This window comes from Fukomys damarensis, unplaced genomic scaffold, assembly GCF_012274545.1.
Source record: "Fukomys damarensis isolate Sample0158 unplaced genomic scaffold, DMR_v1.0_HiC HiC_scaffold_39, whole genome shotgun sequence".
In the NCBI taxonomy this organism is placed as follows: Eukaryota; Metazoa; Chordata; class Mammalia; order Rodentia; family Bathyergidae; genus Fukomys; species Fukomys damarensis.
Genome location: NW_022900951.1, coordinates 11732406 through 11750898, shown reverse-complemented (window position 1 = coordinate 11750898; position 18493 = coordinate 11732406). Strand labels below are relative to the sequence as shown.

General features: G+C 37.8%; 1 protein-coding gene across 1 annotated transcript in view; it reads left to right on the top strand.

Annotated features, from left to right (window-relative positions):
• Vegfd (vascular endothelial growth factor D) overlaps positions 1 to 18493 on the top strand; it is a 33186-nt gene that overhangs the window by 8943 nt on the left and 5750 nt on the right. Inside the window, exons 2-5 of the mRNA XM_010645180.2 lie at positions 8751 to 8961; positions 13110 to 13300; positions 16331 to 16479; positions 17817 to 17917. Of these exons, the coding sequence (XP_010643482.1) occupies positions 8751 to 8961; positions 13110 to 13300; positions 16331 to 16479; positions 17817 to 17917 (652 nt within the window). The remainder of the gene's footprint in view (positions 1 to 8750; positions 8962 to 13109; positions 13301 to 16330; positions 16480 to 17816; positions 17918 to 18493) is intronic.

Sequence of the window (18493 nt, the reverse complement as noted above, 5' to 3'; positions counted from 1 at the left end):
TATATGACATTCATTTTTGGAAATTTTTAGCTTTGCATAATCAATCTTGGTTCTTATTTTTTCCCCATTCCCTGCCTCCCTTCAACCCCTCCCTCTAACCCTATCTACAAAGACTTTGTTTCCATTATTTTTCATTTTCTCATATTAATTCCATTTCCTTATTTCCTTTCACCTACCTTACCATTTCCCCTTCCTCTTTGTCCCTTTTCTTCCTATTTCACATTATCTATTATACATTTTAGTCCTTATTTACACTTTCAGTTTCTCACAGATAAATTATTCGGTATTTACACACGTGTCCTATTTATATCACTTAAGAGTATCGCCTCAATGTGCATCCATTTAGCTATAAATGTATCTAATTTCTCATTTTTTATGGCTGAGTAGTGTTCCATTTTATTTAAAAAACACATTTCTTTATCCAGTCTCCTGCTGATGGGCAATTGGGCTGCTTCCAAGTTTTAGCTATTGTAAATTTTCTGCTACGAACATGGGTACACATATATCACTATGGCATGATTCTCTTAATTCTTTAGGGAAGATACCTAGTAAGGGAATATCTGGGTCGAATGGGACTCCAAGTCCTAGTTCTTTGAGGTATCTTTACACTGCTTTCCACAGTGGTTGCACCAGTCTACACTCCCACCAGCAGTGGAGCAGGGTTCCTCTTTCCATACAGCCCCGCCAGCATTTGTTATTGGTTGATTTCATGATAGCAGCCATTCTTTCTGGGGTGAGGTGGAATCTCAGCATTGTTTTCAGTTGCATTTCTCAAATGACCAGTGATGTTGAACAGTTTATCATATGTTTATTTGCTATTTCTACTTCTTTGAGAAATGTCTGTTCATTTCAGATGCCCATTTTTGGATTGGGTCTTTAACTTTGGGAGGTATGATTTTTTAAAGTTCTTTATATATTCTAGATAGTACACCTTTGCCCAAGGAACAGCTGATGAAAAATTTTTTTCACACATTGTGGGTTGTCTCTTCACCCTGTTGGCTGTTTCTCTTCCTGTGCAGAAGCTTTTTAATAAGAAGAATCCCACTTGTTGATTGTGCTAGCTCATGGGCAACTGAGGTTTTGTTCATAAAATCTTTTCCTACATCAATGATTTCGAGAGTTATACCTAACCTCTCAATGTAATCCCAATTGAAATCTCATCAGCATACTCCAAAGACCTTGAGAAAACTGTCCAAAAATTCAGTTGGAATAAAAATAGATCTAGAATAGCAAAAGCTATTTTAGGCAATAAAGAGAAGTTAGGGGGTATCACAATCCCCAACTTGAAACTATACTACAAAGCTACTGTGATAAAAAAAGCATGGTACTGGCAAAGAAATGGATCTGAGGACCAGTGGAACAGATTAAAAGATGCAGAAACAAGTCCAAACACACTCAGCCACCTCATCTATGACAAAGGAGCTAAACACCCTCACTGGAGGAACCATAGCCTCTTTAATAAATGGTGCTGGATAAACTGGGTTTCAACTTGCCAAAGATTAAAACTAGACCTATATCTCTCATGATGTACTAAAGTAAAATAAAAATGGATTAAAGATTTAAATATTGAAACAGCTCATGTAAAGGTACAAAATCCCAATGATGAATATAACTGTACTGTATACCTAAAATGTACTAATAAACTCAATGAGAGAAAAAATATTAAAATAGAAACACTGAACCCCCTCACTTCTTAAGCATGGTGGTGTCAAGTGGGAACAGAAGCTTTTGAGTAGAGTACAGATTTAAAAACTATAAAATGGGGCATAGACTTCTCAAGTGCTAGATGATATAACCTGGTGAGAAAACCACCAAAAATATTCATCAAACTGGAGGATGTGAAGGTCCTAGGCACTCCAGCCCTTAGTATCTCCTGAAAATATCCAAATAGTCATGCGTGCACACACACACACACATACACACACAGCATTTGTAATTGCTTTCCTCAGTCTGAGGCTAACAACCTGGATTCTCATATATGCATTTAAATACAGAACTGCATAAATACAGAAACCACCAGAATGACCAGTCACGTGAGGCCCCTGAAATAAAGGACACCTCCCCTCCACTCATTATGCCCAGGTTTCTAGATTTCAGAGATGCACTAGTAGGCTCTTGGCAAGTTCCATCTCAGCAGCCACAGCAATCATAGCTGTAATAATTAGCAACACTCCCCGGAGCCATAGTTGGTATGCCCATGCCATCAGCTATCATCTATTGTGAGTAAAGACAGACCCTAACTACAAAGCACAGACGTTTAAGTGGGTAGTTTTTGCACTTCGTGCATCTATAAAGACATACATAAAGCCTGAGTAGATACTTTAAAAGTAGCCTTTCATTTGAAAATACAACCTAGAAAAAATTGTTTTTACAAAAAGAATTTATGTTTCCCCATTTGTCCTGGAAAAGTTGGTTTGATCATTTTTATTTACCAATTGGAGTTGCCATATCTTATTCTTTTTAAGTTCATCTTTCTGGTAACTAAGGGATATCAGGGCCATAACACACACACATCTTTAAAGCCCAACACATAGGACCAGATGCTCCATCCCAAGGAAAGAAAAAAGGAAACCACATTTATTGTGTGCTTACTCTATTTGTGAGCCTTTCCCACATTTGGCCTTGTAGAATCCCCACATCAACTCTATGAGGTATTGTTAACATTGCCATTTTATAAATGAGAAAACCAAGTTCGAAGCAAGTTAAGTAATTAATCCTCATCCAAAGGCTAAAGGAGAATAATGCCTTGATTTAAAGCTTAGTTTATTTAAAAATATTATATTATGAAACTGGCCTTTTACCTTTTGGTGTCCATTCTATGGATATTAACTCATGTAGATTTGCATAACCATAGCCACAATCAGGTACAGAACTATTCCTTCAAATGTATGTTACCCGACCCTCCTCTCAATCTTTGGAGATCAGTGATCTCTTCTTTGTCACTAATGTTTTGGTATTTTAAGAATGTCACATAAGTGGGAGAATGCAGTCCATAACACGAGGAGTTTGATTTCTTTGACTCTCAGTGCCTTTGAGTTTCATCCAAGTTGCTGTGTTTTCCAGGTATTCATTCCTTATTATTAATGAGTAGTATTCCATGGATTGCTTAACTGATCAGCCATTGAATAACACATAAATTGTTTCAAATCCTTTGAAAAAATGTTAACTATTACAAAAAAAGCTACCATAAACATTTGTGTACATATTTTTGTGTGAGCATGGGCTTCATTTAGCAAAGGAAAAATCCCAGGAGCAGGACTGCTGCAGATGGCAAACATACATTTATTTTTATAAGAAACACCAACACATTTTCCAGAGTGTTGTACCATTCAAAGCTAGTTTTGAACAGTTAGAACTTATGCTCTCTCCTCTCAAGCTGTTTATCCAGGCAAAAGAGTGATCTACAAGATCACTCTTGGCCCAAGAAGAACTTTTGCAGTTGTCTGAGGAAAGTAGTCAGTGTCCCCACTTTCCAGTTCTTTGCAGATGGCCTGACAGCTCAGAGCCAGGATGGGAATTCAACTGTGTGTGCTTTCAAGCCAAGCTCTTGCCACTTGGTGCCTTTGTAAATATTTGGACTTTCTTTCTTTCTATCTCTTTTCTTCCTTCCTTCCTTCAATCCTTCCTTCCTTTCTTCTTTTATTTATTTTTTTTTTTTGAGACAGGGTCTCACTAGGCAGTTCAGGCTATCCTTGAACGTGCCACATAGCCAAGACTGACCTTAAATTCAACAATGATCCTCCTGCCTCAGCCTCCCAAGTGCAGAAATTATAAGCATGTGCCTGTGGAATTTTACCCAAAAACCATCAGGTGACTTGAATAAGAAAAAGACTTTTAAAATCCAGGTCAATAAGGTACTTATGCACAGATTTTTGAAACCAAGATATAACTCGAAAGAATTTAAAGAATAAGAGCACTTCTTAGCGCGCACAGACCATTTATCCTCTACTGAACATTAGTGGAGGTGTGCAGAGGTCAGGCATTAAATCCAACTCTGAGAACTGAAGATCAGCACATGCCATGCTACAAATTAGTGCTTCTCAAAATTGCTTGGGAAGATTTTTAAAAGTAAACTTTGTATTTTAAAGTAATTTTAGATTTATAGAAAACTGGCAAAGATAGTGTAGATTGTCCCTGTATTCCCCTCACGTAGCTTCCATTAAGGCTAACACAGAAAGTTTTTAAAAATCCCGATGGCAAAGCTTCAGCTCGAACTCATAAAATGAGAATCTCTGGGCATCAGATCCAAGCATCACTATTTCTCTGATGCTTCTTCCCAGCCACCAGTATTGCCATTATCAGGTCCACTCTACAGTTAGTGCACTTTAACCTGCTGATAAAGTATTGTTACAAAAATTTTAAGCCTCACAATTTAAAGACTGGCTTGTGGTAGCCAAGAAATCAGTGATAACTTTTGTTTAAGAGGACATTGCTGGGCCAGGGATGTAGCTCAGTGGTTCCATTGCCTGTCTGGCAAGCACAAGGTCCCGAGTTCGATCCCCAGTACAAAAAAAAGTGACATTGCTAACAATCTTGCATTAATGACCAATAAAAAAAGCTGATACTGTAATGAAAAGCAGAGATCTGGTAACTCCGTTTCACTTCCTTCTTTTTGTTGACTGTTTTATAGTTATTTTAGTTTAGATTAAGGCTACCATCAGAAAATAGGGAGAAGAACAACTTATTGGGCAAAGGGTCCAGTTAAGAGCATTGAAATCAATGGTTTAAGTATATATTTGGGACTACACTCATGCTTTTTAATTTTAAATTTTCTCTTGTCCAAACAGATAACATAAAATGGATCATACAAGAATCAAGCAGTGCAAAAAGCCTATTGGAAACAAGAGGCAGCCATTCCTGACTTTTGTAAATGCATGCTTCTAATGAGTTAGTTATCAGAATCATTAGCACTTCCGGTGAAATGGCTGCAACTTCCTAGTTGTTTAAAACTGGGCTTTAAATTATGAAACAAAGTATGCTTAAATAACTTTATTTGAGTAAACACTGCATTTTTATGATGAGGCAAGTGATATGAGCCATTCAGTGATTTTAATTCAGTCCAGAGAATTAATATTTTCTCCTGAGTTCTCATGGTTGGACAGTTTCAAAATATTTCTGCTATTAAACTGAAATCCGAAGAGCTCTGATCCTCATCACTCTCTCTATATGAATGGTGTTGGAAGAAATTTTACCTCAATAAATAAAAACGACTTCCATATAGTACAATTTAATTACCTTTCAGAAGTTATGTGGTTGGTTTCATCATTTTCATGTAGAAGCAATGTTGTCACAAAATTTTATTTTGAAGATTAAATTTGTTATAAAGTAGCTATACCATCCAAATAGAAGTGGAAATGTATAATCACGAAAAGCAAAACTGGACAAGTGAGACTTAGAGGAGAATCACTAAACTTCAGAGTTGCTAGGGCCACTAACAATTATTCAGTTTCACCCCTCCAGTTCTTAGATGAAGAAGCTATGGGCAAGCCACATAAATTCAATGCCAATTCCACAGAATTCACAGGTCAGAGCTCACTGAGCTACCCAGGCATCCTGCCATCTACAAACCCACTTCCCTGTGGCTCACCTGTTTCAGAGGTCAACCCCTTGTTTATTCAGCCATGTCCATGTAACTCTGGAATTCATGTCCTACTCAACGCTCTTGATCCCTGCTTTATCTCACCTCATGTTTTCATTTTCTTCTGAGTCTCTGTTGGGTCTTTCCTTCAACAGGTTAAAGACTCTCCCACCTTGATTTAAAATGCACACGCACACACACACACACACACACACACACACACACCCTCCCTGGACCTCCAAGCAAGATGGTCTCTTGTAGGTTCATGTTTTGAGATTTATTTTTTAGTCCATAGAATGTAAAGTGGATTAATAATGGTAAACTCCTGTGGATGACAAACATTTGTGAAAATGGTCCTAGCACCATGGAGATAAGGCTGCAGGACTTGTAGGTCTGGGTTTAAGTGGAAGAGGACATAAAAATTCAGCTCCAGTAGGCAGCGAGCTCCATGGGTGCACTGTATTAGACCCACAGCAGAGGAAGGAAGAGTTACTGTTCACTGTCAACTGGAGCTGTGTCTCCTATGAAACTGCTCAACTAGGGAGAGGAGGAAGCAGGTACATATTTCCTTCTAGTCATAATTAAAATTATGGATTCAGAGCCCATGTAGTCAGGGAGATGCTATCACAAAATTTCTAAATGATGTGGAAAGAATAGTGAGGAAGAAGAAGAAGGAGGAGGAGGAGGAGGAGGAGGAATCTCCTAATGAAGATGAAACTACTAAATTCCAAAGCATGTAGAGATAATTATTACTGAGAAAAATAGAAATAAAATTAGTAATTGGAATATAGATATTAAATCATATCTGTGAGGTTAAAATATAAAATAATTTGAGGAACTACTTAAAATAAGTACATATAGAAGTTTCAAAGGGGCAAAAGAGTAATATTCAGAAAATTAGAATAACAAATTAAGAAGAGCATTCAGAAATGAAACAAAACGTAGATAGGGAGAAAATGAAGTAGAAATACTTGAAAAAATAAATATGCTTATTGAAATTAAAGACAAACTCTAGACTACATAATTGGAGAATTGGTGGTTGGGAAGATGAGCCAATTAATTTATCCATAAGTTATTAAAGGTAGATAAAGTTGAAAAATATGAAAGTACATTTAAGAGACATGAGATGATGAAAAGACTTCAACATATGTCTGGTAACTGTTTAAAAAAAGAGGATAGCGGACCAGGGAGTTAGCTCAATGGTTCCACTGTCTGCTTTGCAGCATAAGGTCCTGAGTTTGATCCCTGGCACCAAAAAAAAAAAAAAAAAAAAAGAGGATAGAGACAATATTATAGATGAGATAATGAAAAAGGTAAAAGTTGAAAACATTAAAGAATTGAGGAAAAAATGGTATGTGCCTTCAGATTTAAGTTGCCATGAGGGTGTCTGTCATAACTTTGCAACTCTGCCATTGTAGCACAAAAGCAGCCATAGCCAATATGTGAATACACAGACATGACTGTGTCCTGATAAAACTTTACTTATAAAACATCAAACTGCAGGCTGACATGCCATAAGGTCATCAACTGATCCTTGCTCTAAAGAATAACCATTTTTACATTTCCATGTGTATAGCTCTAGATCGTCATATATACATACCATACACATGTATAAATATGAAGATATTTATGTGTATATGAGACCCGCATCACACACATACATGCATGACTTGGACCATACTTGCTTTTCTGAGCACCCACTTTCAGACAACTTTCAGCATCCCTTATCACGTCTTAAAAAGAGCCTGCTCCCAAGCTGACTCATGAAAGATGGGCATTTTGCCTATTGTTCTCAAGGGGGCAATGGAGGTGTGTGTACACACAGTACTCAGTGTGAAGCCTCCTAGAAATCCTTTCTTTGCATCTCTGTTCTCCCCCCTGTTCCTCCCCAGTGTACCTTTACTTCTCCCTTCCACCTTCCTCTCGCAGCACAATTCTGTGGTCATATCAGTCTTTCATCTCTTACCTCAGATCAGCTCTAAAAGGCCCTGAGCTCGCATATCCCATCCCCCACCAAAATGAAAAGCCAGTAATTTCAGGCCCAGCAGGAGGAAAATCCCCAGCCCTAGCCACCTTGTTGTGTCTCCAGCACATTCCAGGAAGGATCCAAATTCATTCTGTCCCAGTATCTCTGCATCATTGGTTTCGGTGATTATGTAGTATTTCATGGTATGTAGATATCATTATTTTATACAACCAAGCCCCCAACTTTGAAAAGAAGTTAGGTACTGAAAATCTTCTGTTGATTCTTCTCCTATAAACCTACCCAACAGTTACACGTAGCAGCCAATATAGTCCATGAAAGTGAGAAGGCAAATTTTCAACTTAAACTTTACAAAACTTTCATGTTTTTGAAATAGGGAACATGTTTTAAAAGAAAAAAAAAGGATGTAGAGGATTTTGGTCACCAGAGTCTCTGAATTTTTCTTTCTTGCATGATTATAGGTAGGGTCCCCAGGAATTTGTGGATCAGTTTCTCAAATGAATAGACATGGAGACAATTATCATGGCTACTGTCACAAAAGCGGTATATAAAAATTGGTATTACTTTCTTGTGCCTGATGTAACAAATTATGTCAAACTTGGTAATTTAAAGTAACAGGGGAAAAAAAAAATCTACAATCAAGGTGTGAGACTCAGAGAATCCTTGCTTGCTCGCTTCTTCAGGCTCCTGTGGCTCCAGGTAATACCTGGCTTCTGGCTGTATCACTTCAGTTTCTGCACTTACCTTCCTGTCGCCTTCTCCTCTGTCAATGTTTCTTCTTCTGTCTCCTACAAAGACACTAGTCATTGGATTTAGTGGATAATCTCATCTCAAGATCCAACTCCATTCATTACAAATACACTGAATTTTTCCAAAATAAGATACCATTTAGTTTCTGGGGGTTAGAATGTGGACATACCATTTTGAAGCCTACCATTCAGTCTACTGCAATACTCTTTGTAAGTGTTCTGAGAACAGGGTGGGGGGCGGGGAAGTACACCCTCTGATCCAATTATAAATTAAGCAGACTGTGAATCAAACGTACTAGATGTCATTTTCCCTAAGCATTGGTGTACATTTGAGTAATTTGCAGTTTCTGTACAGATCTATTTGCATTTTTAAATGTTAGAAAAGAAAGATATCAAGACAAATTTAGTAACTCGCTTTTCAATGGGTTTTTGTTTTAAGCAATTATCTCGGTCTGTGATAGAATGGTCTGAACAACAGATCAGGGCTGCTTCGAGTTTGGAGGAACTATTGCGAATCACGCACTCTGAGGACTGGAAGCTGTGGCGATGCCGGCTGAAGCTGAAGAGTTTCACCAGTATGGACTCTCGCTCAGCATCCCATCGCTCCACTAGGTTTGCTGCAACTTACTATGACATTGAAACACTCAAAGGTAGGTGTGGGATCTCCACGTAAATTCTTTCTCTTTATCAAATAGTGACAAATGTACCCATTTCTTCCAAAAGCCTGAGTAGGGAAGACACGTATCAGAGGGCCAATGAGAGAGGGTATTTAAATGATTTAGCCTTGGTTTAGTAGAGAATTCTGGGTTTTTAAAATTTTACTGCACAGAAAAATATATTCAATATGATTTTAAGGTCTAAGACCAACACAAAAGGACATTTCAAAATATAGGAATAAATTTTAACTCAAGGATGGGAGGGCAAGAGAAACCCAGAAAGATTTCTCTAAATAGAAAAAAAAAAGTCATGTGTTTACTTAAAAAATAAAATGACCTAGGAATTCACCAACAAAGAACATTCTACTGCCACACATGTATCAATAAAGCCCAATATAATCAGTATAGGGTATAGCTTTCTTCATTTCTTTCAGATTCTGTGATTTCTTTAGTAAAAGCAAAAAGTAGAAATTGGAAGCTGGGCTGTAACAATAGATACTGATTTTACTAGGGTAGTATCGAAGGGAGAAAAATGTCAAAACAAAATAATAAAGACTGTGGACTAGAATATAACATGTAGCTGACCCTCCATATCTGTAGGTCTCCCATCTGTGGATTTGACCAACAGCAGAGTAGAAAATATTTGAAAACAGAATTGCATCTGTGCTGAACATATGCAGATTTCCCTTTTTTGTCATTACTTCCTTAACAATACAGTGTAACGATTATAGCACAGCATTGACATTGTATTAGGTACTTTAAGTCATCTATAGATATGCATTAGTTATGTTAAAATACCACCTCATTGTAAATAAGGTACTTGGGCACCTGGGATTTTATCTGTGGAGAATCTTGGAACCAGTCCCCTAAGGATACTGTAGGATGACTATAATTTGAAATAAAGGGGGTGATTGTTTCCTAGTAAGGTATGGAGATTCTTTAGTTTTTAAAAACTTATGTATGTACTGAGCCATGAGGAACAATGTCTTCCGGAGAAAGTTGTGCGGCCTCTGATTAGGCATTCTGACTTTTTGATGACATGTCAGAACAACAGGAAATGCTACTGTGGCTTTGTTGATCTAGTATCATAGATTTGACTAACATGACCATCTAGCAAATTATTACATACTTATTGCATGATTTAAACTGATCACTAAATCAAAAATATCCTTTTCTTATTGTTATTGTTGATGGTCTATACATATTTTATTTACACATTCCCTTCGTGATCTTCAACCACTTTCCACAAACCATACCGCTATGAATATAATCTTCAGTAACCTAAACCCACGAAGCTGGTTCCTACCTAACTTTGAAGTCAGCCTTAGCACTATTTTAACAAGCTAAAATAATTTAAATAACTCCTATATAATTGTATTTCTTTGCCTTTATACACTTAAATATGTGTTCTTTAAATATGTCTTTCTCTTTTCATTTTTAACTTATTTTTATTAGTCTATGCTTGCAGTGCGTAGTGATTACATTCATCACAGAGAATGCAAAAAAGCTAGCTGCGGGGAAAGCTGTGCCTAGATGGGGTGAGGGGAACCCTTCAGCAGCATGGTGAGCAAAAGCGTGAGGAATATTCTTTGTGTTCCTGGGTGTGTCTGAGTTGAGATAATGGGAACTCGGCAAGGGTTTGAGGCTCTCATTGTTTCTTCATGGTGACTTACTATGAGCTTCATGCAAATAAAGAGTTCCGTACCTCATCTGGAGATCAAGGGCCTTAACCAGGTTACCTGTCTCATGGCCTGAGGTGAACCTGGATATACTCTGGGAACACAAATATCACCACAAAAGCAAGACTGAGTGATTTTCACAAGTCAGCGATATTGATGTTTTCTAAGGAGGAAACCAGAAAATCTTACAGAAGTTTTTCAGATTCCAAAATTTCTCTTCTAATTACATGAAGGATTAGCTAAAGTGATTTACTAAGTGAGAGGCAGTGAATAATCAAATGAACGTGTTACACCAATTGCATATGTTACCAACTCACCCTCTTGGATCTCAGAGCAATTCCCCGGGCGGTAGCAAAGAATAGCAGTGTTATGAAACCTTTAGTCAGAGGCATTGCTCATAACTGCATGCAAATTTGATTAAAATCTTACCTCTCCAACTTTCAAACCTTAGTTTTTAAATGAGACCAAGCAAATGGAAGGAAATATTTAAGTAAAATTTTAAACAAAGAGTATTTTCATAAGCACATTTCTTACCTTTCAAAACTAGTAGTGAAATAAATAATGCTCTTATACATACTTGAGTAATTTATCTCTCATGTTTTTACAGTCTTTGGGTTCTTTATATAAATATTCATTATCAGGAATTTTTTTTAAAGATTTCTTGGTACAGAAGAGTTCTAATATTTTAAATTTTTTGTTAAATTATGTAGTGTATGCAGCACTCCTCAGCCAGTCAAACACGTTGTATTTTGGATTTTCGGTAACTGGAGAAGCAACATATGGGGAAAATTGAGATTAAAGACTCAAAAAAGCAAAACAATGCATAAAAATATTTTAAAGGACTAGAGACTAGAGCAATATATCTCAAGCAGTAATATTTCTGTGCACTTCAAGCAGAAGTCCCTCTGTCCCTTCTAGTGGAAATACGTTTACATATTTGAAAACTCAGAAAAATCTGGGGAGACATCAATACCGATTTTTAATGACAAGGTCAAAATAGAGAAATGTTTGTCAGTTACTGCATACCATTATCCCCAAATTTAGCTGCTTAAAACAAACATTTTTTCACATGCACAGTTTCTGTGGCTCCAAAATATACCCATGGCCTAGATGGGTTTTTCTGGGAGGCTGCGATCAAGGTGTCAGCTTGGCTAACAGGCGTCTCAAGGCTCAGCTGGGGCAGGGTCTGCTTCCAAGTTCATTCAACAGTTGCTTGCAGGGCTCACTTCCTCACAGGCTCTTGGACTGAGGGTCCCAGTTCTTCATCGGCTGTTGTTGGCCAGAGGCCTCCCTTTGTTACTTGCCATGGGGACCTTTCCAACATGGTGTCTGCCTTCATGAAAGCCTGCAAGGAGGGGTGAGGGGAGAGGACCACAGTCATTTTTAACCTAATCATGGATTGGTATCCTGTTGGTTTTGCTGTATTCTCATCAGAGAAAGTGAGGCACTAGGCACTGAAGGGGAGGAGATTACACAGGGCATGACCACCAAGAGGTGGAGAAACACTTGGAGATCAGTATTGAAGCTGCCCTCCACGAGAGGTTTTCACCCCAACACATTACAAAGTCTGAAGGTCCATCCATGGAAAGCTGAAAATGTAAGTGTTGTCTTTCCTACAAAATTGAGTCTTCCTCCAAAACAAACAAATCAGCCATAGAACCGATGCATGGCATTGAATATCAGTCTCAAAATGTAATTTAAAAAATAAACTATGAGAGAAAATCAAGTACCGCTTTACAAGAAAGTATGTAATTGTCTTTCTATTCCCAGAGGCTTGTTTCTCTCAAATTAGCTATGCCCAGAAATTGCTCCTTAACATAAAAATGAATGGACTTACTTTGTCATTTTGTATAAACATCAGTATCAGTACTTGCAAATGGGAAAACTTATTTGAAGAAAGATTGCTCCCACTTAAATGTACATTCATGTATTTGCCAGGTTTCAGTCCTACTATAGTTAAACAGAAACATGTTAATTATGGTACTAAAACTTACCCACACCTGGCTTCAAGTAGATGAAACACTATCCAACTGTATCCTGTGAATCACTTGCTAAATAACATTTCCATGATATTTCTTTACATCCTTCCACTCACTTCCTTATTAGTCAGCTTCTCCAGATGGATCTAATATGCTTATGTACAGGACATGATGTTCTTTCCCAAAGGGAAATAAAAGTCTATGAAAGTATGGTGTAAATGGGGGAAGAACACAAACTTTGGTTTTAATTTTTCACAATCTTTGGTTAAAGAACTAACAAAAAGGTTTTGGGGTGTATCTCAGTGGTAGAACCCTTGCCTGGCATGTGCAAGATCCTGGGACCCAGCCCCAGAACCTGAAAAAAAAGAAAGCTCCTCAAAATAACCTCAATAAAAATATAAAAATACCTGGTCTAGCTCCCTGGCACATGCTGACATATCAGGGCTGTTCCATCTGCCGGCCCCCATGGACTTCCTTTCTGCAGTTATAGATGAGGAGTGGCAAAGAACCCAGTGCATTCCCAGAGAGACGTGTGTGGAAGTGGCCAGTGAGCTGGGGAGCACCACCAACACGTTCTTCAAGCCCCCCTGCGTGACTGTGTTCCGTTGTGGTGGCTGCTGCAATGAAGAGGGCCTTGTCTGTGCGAACACGAGCACATCATATGTTTCCAAACAGGTATGAGGACACCAACAGGTATGCCCTCTCCAATGCCCTGGCGATGGTAGCATGGCAGACCTTTATTGCCGCAGACGTTATTTCCAAGCACTGTGCTCAAGGTTTTATGTGCATTATCTCAATCTCAAACTAACAGAGCATCCTATCCTCCTTTCTAGGGGAGGAAACAGTCTCTGAGAGATAAATGGCAGAGCTTAGACTCAAAGCCAAGTCCATGGGCCTGCAGATGAACTCTAATTAGTAACTCTGATTATGTAATGTGGAAAATCAGAAAGACCCATGGAAGTTACTAGAACAGGATGTTAAAAGGAACAAAGGGCTTGTATCTGGTCGGTTCTGTGTTGCCAAAATGGGGTGACTGAGAAGAGTTTAACGAAGGGTATGGACAGAGCTGGGGAGTGAGGAAAGGAATGGTGAAGCCCCTGGGACTAGGAAAAATGGGAGCTGTTCCCACCCTTAAACTGACAAGACCCGAGGAGGGCACAGCTACAGGAGCCCAGGGGGAAAAGGGGAACAGAGGGCTGCTGGGCTGGCTGCTACCAGCCCTTAGCACGGCAGGGAGTTGGGCAGGCGCTGGGAGAGGCAAGAGGCCTGGAAGAGCAGTCCATGGAAGCAGAGAGGCTGTGAGGGATGATGCCGACTCCACAGGAGTAAAGAGAGAATATCCACCACAAAAGACCTTTGAACATGTTCTGCAGTCCACTCTCCCCTGCTCATTTTATAAAATTTCCTTTGCCTAATGGGTAAGTTTCCCTTTCTATGGCTATCATATTGTTGTAAAACGCAGTCAATGTTGTATATGGAAGCCATAATAACAAATTTAGGAAAACAGTACCAAAAAGCTGCAAATCACTGGGCATTCTGGGAGGCTAAGGTAACAGGATCATAAATTCTCAAGTTTGAGCTCAGACAACTCAACAACTTAGTGAAACTCTCCTCAAAACAAAAACAAAAACAAAACACAGGAGTTGTAGCTCAGCATGAAGGCCCTGGGTTCAATCCCTAGTACTTCCCCCAACAAACAAAAACAGCTGTAAGTCAAACTGCATTCCTTTTGGTCTTACATGGCAAATCCCCCACATATTGATTATTCATTTAATTTGTTACATTTACCTATATCATCCATTCTCCTTATTCTATGAAGTAGCTCAATAAATTTGCATATGTGCCAAATATATCCGTGTGAGGTAAGGTTCTTGAGAGCAATATGTTTTGTTAATAGATTATCTTTAATTTTGTTTCCTGTACCATCTAAAATATCCTTTAAACTGCAATTTCTTTTCTAAATCCTTTTAGAAAATTTTAAGCTTGTGAAAAATCTGACCTCTGTGATTTGACAATTAGGAAAAAATGACATAACTATGGCTAAGCATCAACTGTTAGTAAAACAAAACTTGTATAATGAAGGAAGGCTTAATTCATGATCACGTTATTCTCTAGAGATAGCTGAAAAGTTGTGCAAGAAGACAAATTTCATGCAAAGTAAACACTGTAAAAACACTCATACTTAGTGTCATGGAAGTTTCATTACATGTTGAGAGGTCAGAATAAACACAGCCTTAATGGATTGGTTCCACTTAGTAGATAGTTGAGTACTTTACTTTGACTGCTGTACTTAACAAATGATTCATTTTAAAGAATGTACTTAAGTGTGCAGCAGTCTTTCTCTCCAAATATGCATATATGAACATTTTAATGGAGCTAAAAATCTACCTCTCGCCCCAAAGTGAAACACCTCTTAGAAACAAAGTGATAAATAAATGTATACTCTAGTAAGTGTTGATGATTGCATTACAGCCACGTTCATTCACATATCATCGAGCCACTCTAGAAAGTTATGGAAGCTCTGGGCATCTGGTTCTTCATCTGGATGAGGATAATAAGAAACCCAGCCCATAATGTTTTTGCAATGGGTAAATAAATTAACAGGTGCCTACAAGTGCATAAACAGTGCCAGGCATATAGAAACATTGCGAGAATGATGTACATGTTAGCTATACTTTTGGAGGCATGATGATCTTATATCGGCTATTAATATGTAATGTTATATAACAAACACCCTACTCATGTAACGGGGGTTCAGTTAGTTTAGGATGAGCCCAGCTGGGCTTGACTCTGAGCCGCCTTGTAAATCCAGGCCTGCTTCCTGTGTCTCTCATTCTTTGGACCAGTCAGCCTTCCAGATCATTTTCTTCTCATGGCTTCAGCACAGACATGAGAAAACAAACCCCACAAAGCATGCTCGGTTCCAGTTTGTACTTGTGTCACGGTTGCTAACATCCCATTGGCCCAAGTGGTGACACAACCAAGTTCAAAGTCAACAGGCAGGAAAATATATTTATTCATTAGAGATGGTGTGAGAAGGAACAGGTAAATAGTTTGAATAATAACTGAATCCACCAAGATCCCAAAGAGTTTTCATAGTTTTAACCTCATTTAATCATTACAATTAATACTCACATTTAAAGTCAGAGCAGGGATCAATGCTACCATTTTACAAAGGTACCAATGACACAACGTTAACAGGTTTGAAACAGGAAGAAAAAGTGCAAAGGGGAAGGGGAAGGGGAGGGGGAGGGAAATGAAAGAGGGAAATGGAACTAATACTAGAAGAAGAAAAAATGGAAACAAAGTCTTTGTAGATAGCGAGGGGTGGCAAGGTTGAGGGGAGGGCAGGGGAATGGGGAAAAATGGGACCCAAGATGGATTGTGTAAAGGTGCAAATTTCCAATGATGAATGTCATGACATTGTATACCTTAAAGGTACCAATAAAATTAATTAATTTAAAAAGGGGTTTGAATCAAAAGTAGACCCTTCATAAAGCTGCACAGGCACTTGGTCTCTTGAGTGCCAGCCCAGCATTCTTCTGGCTCCTATCATGAGCAGTTTCACTCTTAATGGACAACTTTGCTAATGCCACTACCATAAATGACAAGGGCAAACATCCAGACTGTGGGAGTTTTAAAAAATAATATGTAATATAAAATAACCTATGCATTCACTATGGTACTTTTTTGTTTCTGCTATAGCTCTTTGAGATATCAGTGCCTTTGACATCAGTACCTAAATTAGTGCCTGTTAAAGTTGCCAACCATACAGGTTGTAAGTGCTTGCCCACAGCTCCCCGCCATTCATACTCAATTATTAGAAGATCCATCCAGATCCCCGAGGAAGATCGGTAAGCATTTCTTGTGCTCTATTATTATGACTGTTCTTGCCTTCACCAAAGTTGTGTGTGGAGAATATTTTGTTAATTATAGTTACTGTTTTGTCTTGAAGTTTCAAATCCAGATCTACTGATAGTAACTGGCAAACACATTTTTATTAGGTGTTAGATGTATATTGTGATAGCGCTATAAAGCTCAGTGGTTATGAACTCACCACGTCTACTTGTAAGACATCTTTGATCTTTTAAATTCTTTTTTTTTTTAATACGCGTAGTCCAACATGGCTGTAAAACTGCATGAGCTTCTAATTTGACATATGTCTTCTCACTCCAGAACAAGCATTAAATAAGGCTCATTTCAGGCTTTATGTATGTTTATGTCCCGAAATGAGAAGAAAGATTTTTTTAAAAAAGGATTTTTAGAATCACTGGGAAGTGGCAGAACTATCAGTATATGAGTTTTGCAACTTTCTATCCTTCCCCCTGAAGACTGCCAAACAGAAAATTCTTTTCAATTGAAATGTATTAAAATTAATTGACTTTAAAGTTTTACTTAGACTAATTTTGTGATTCTTTATGAGACAGATTGTGACATGAAGTGTTCTGAAACCAAAGTTAAAGATCACAGAAAGGGAGAAAGAAATTAATATATAGAGAAAGAAAGGGAAAATTATAAACACTGAATAAAGCAAAAAAGGTATCGTGTGTGTCAAGTGAAAGAGCCGGTTTGTGATTATATATTGGTAACACTGAGCCCAGAAGACAGACACCTCCTCAACAGAAAACAAAGCTTGTAGAGAGGAACATTTGTTTCTAAGACATTCCTGCTGCCAAGGCCAATGTTCTTATCCCCATTTTAGAGAAAATAATCTTAGAAGCTCTCTTCAAACAATATTTTATTTTGGTAAATGAGTTATTGACAGCTGTAATTTGCATAATTGTATCATCCATCTTTTAAAGAGATTAATAACTTTCCTAAATTACAGTTTGGTTTCTGAATGTTTCCCATTAGAATATTTATATTTATAGAACTCATCTAATTAGGTACAGTTCATATGTATAATTAAGCTCCTTAAAATCTTAACTATTCACACATAATTACATTTTTGCAGTGAGAACATTTGAAATGTACTGTTATCAATTTTGGAATATAAAATACCTTTTTATTAACTATAGCCACCATGCCATACAATACAGTAGCTCTCACTTATTCTTACTGCATAACAGCAATTTTAAAAGCAATAAAAATTTTTAAATCTTAACTATTCTCTGAGAAATTTATTTAATGTTCCAAAATTACGGTTACTCTTTAAAACTTTTAAATTTGGTTCATTGTTTTCTCTCCCTAGCTGTCCCCATTCCAAGAAACTTTGTCCTATTGACATGCTATGGGATAGCAACAAATGTAAATGTGTTTTACAGGATGAGAATCCACTGGCTGGAACGGAAGGTAATGATAGTAGTAGCGAAATAATAATAGCAATCATCAAAATAACAAAATAGCAATGAAATTATTGACCACTTACTGTGAACTAGCAATGTACAATCTTTTATATGTATTAACTCATTTATCTTCACAACAACCCTATTGTTATCCCTCTTTTACAATCACAAAATCGACACACCAAGATGTTTAGTAATTTTCTCAAGATCACGCAGCTAAGAGTGACGGAAGCAGTCGGACTCTAGAGCTGGCTGCACTGTGATATTACAGTAAGTCCACCAATGCATTATTGTGACTTTTAAGCTCAAAGCTGAATGTGATTAGAGCATGCCAAAGCATTGAATTCAAAAGAAGACGCTATGCGTTAATAAAAAATCACTTCAGAACCAAACATTAGTAAATCACAGTTTACTGATTCATTTGTAGAAAAGCTCCATGGGAATATAAAAATAATTTTGGAATTGGTTTCTTTCAACTGCATCATGTGAAAACATGCCAATAATTTGAATAAAAGGGCCGGGGATTTAGGTCAGTGGTGCTGCCATCTGCCTCGCAAGCGCAAGGTCCTGAGTTTGATCCCCA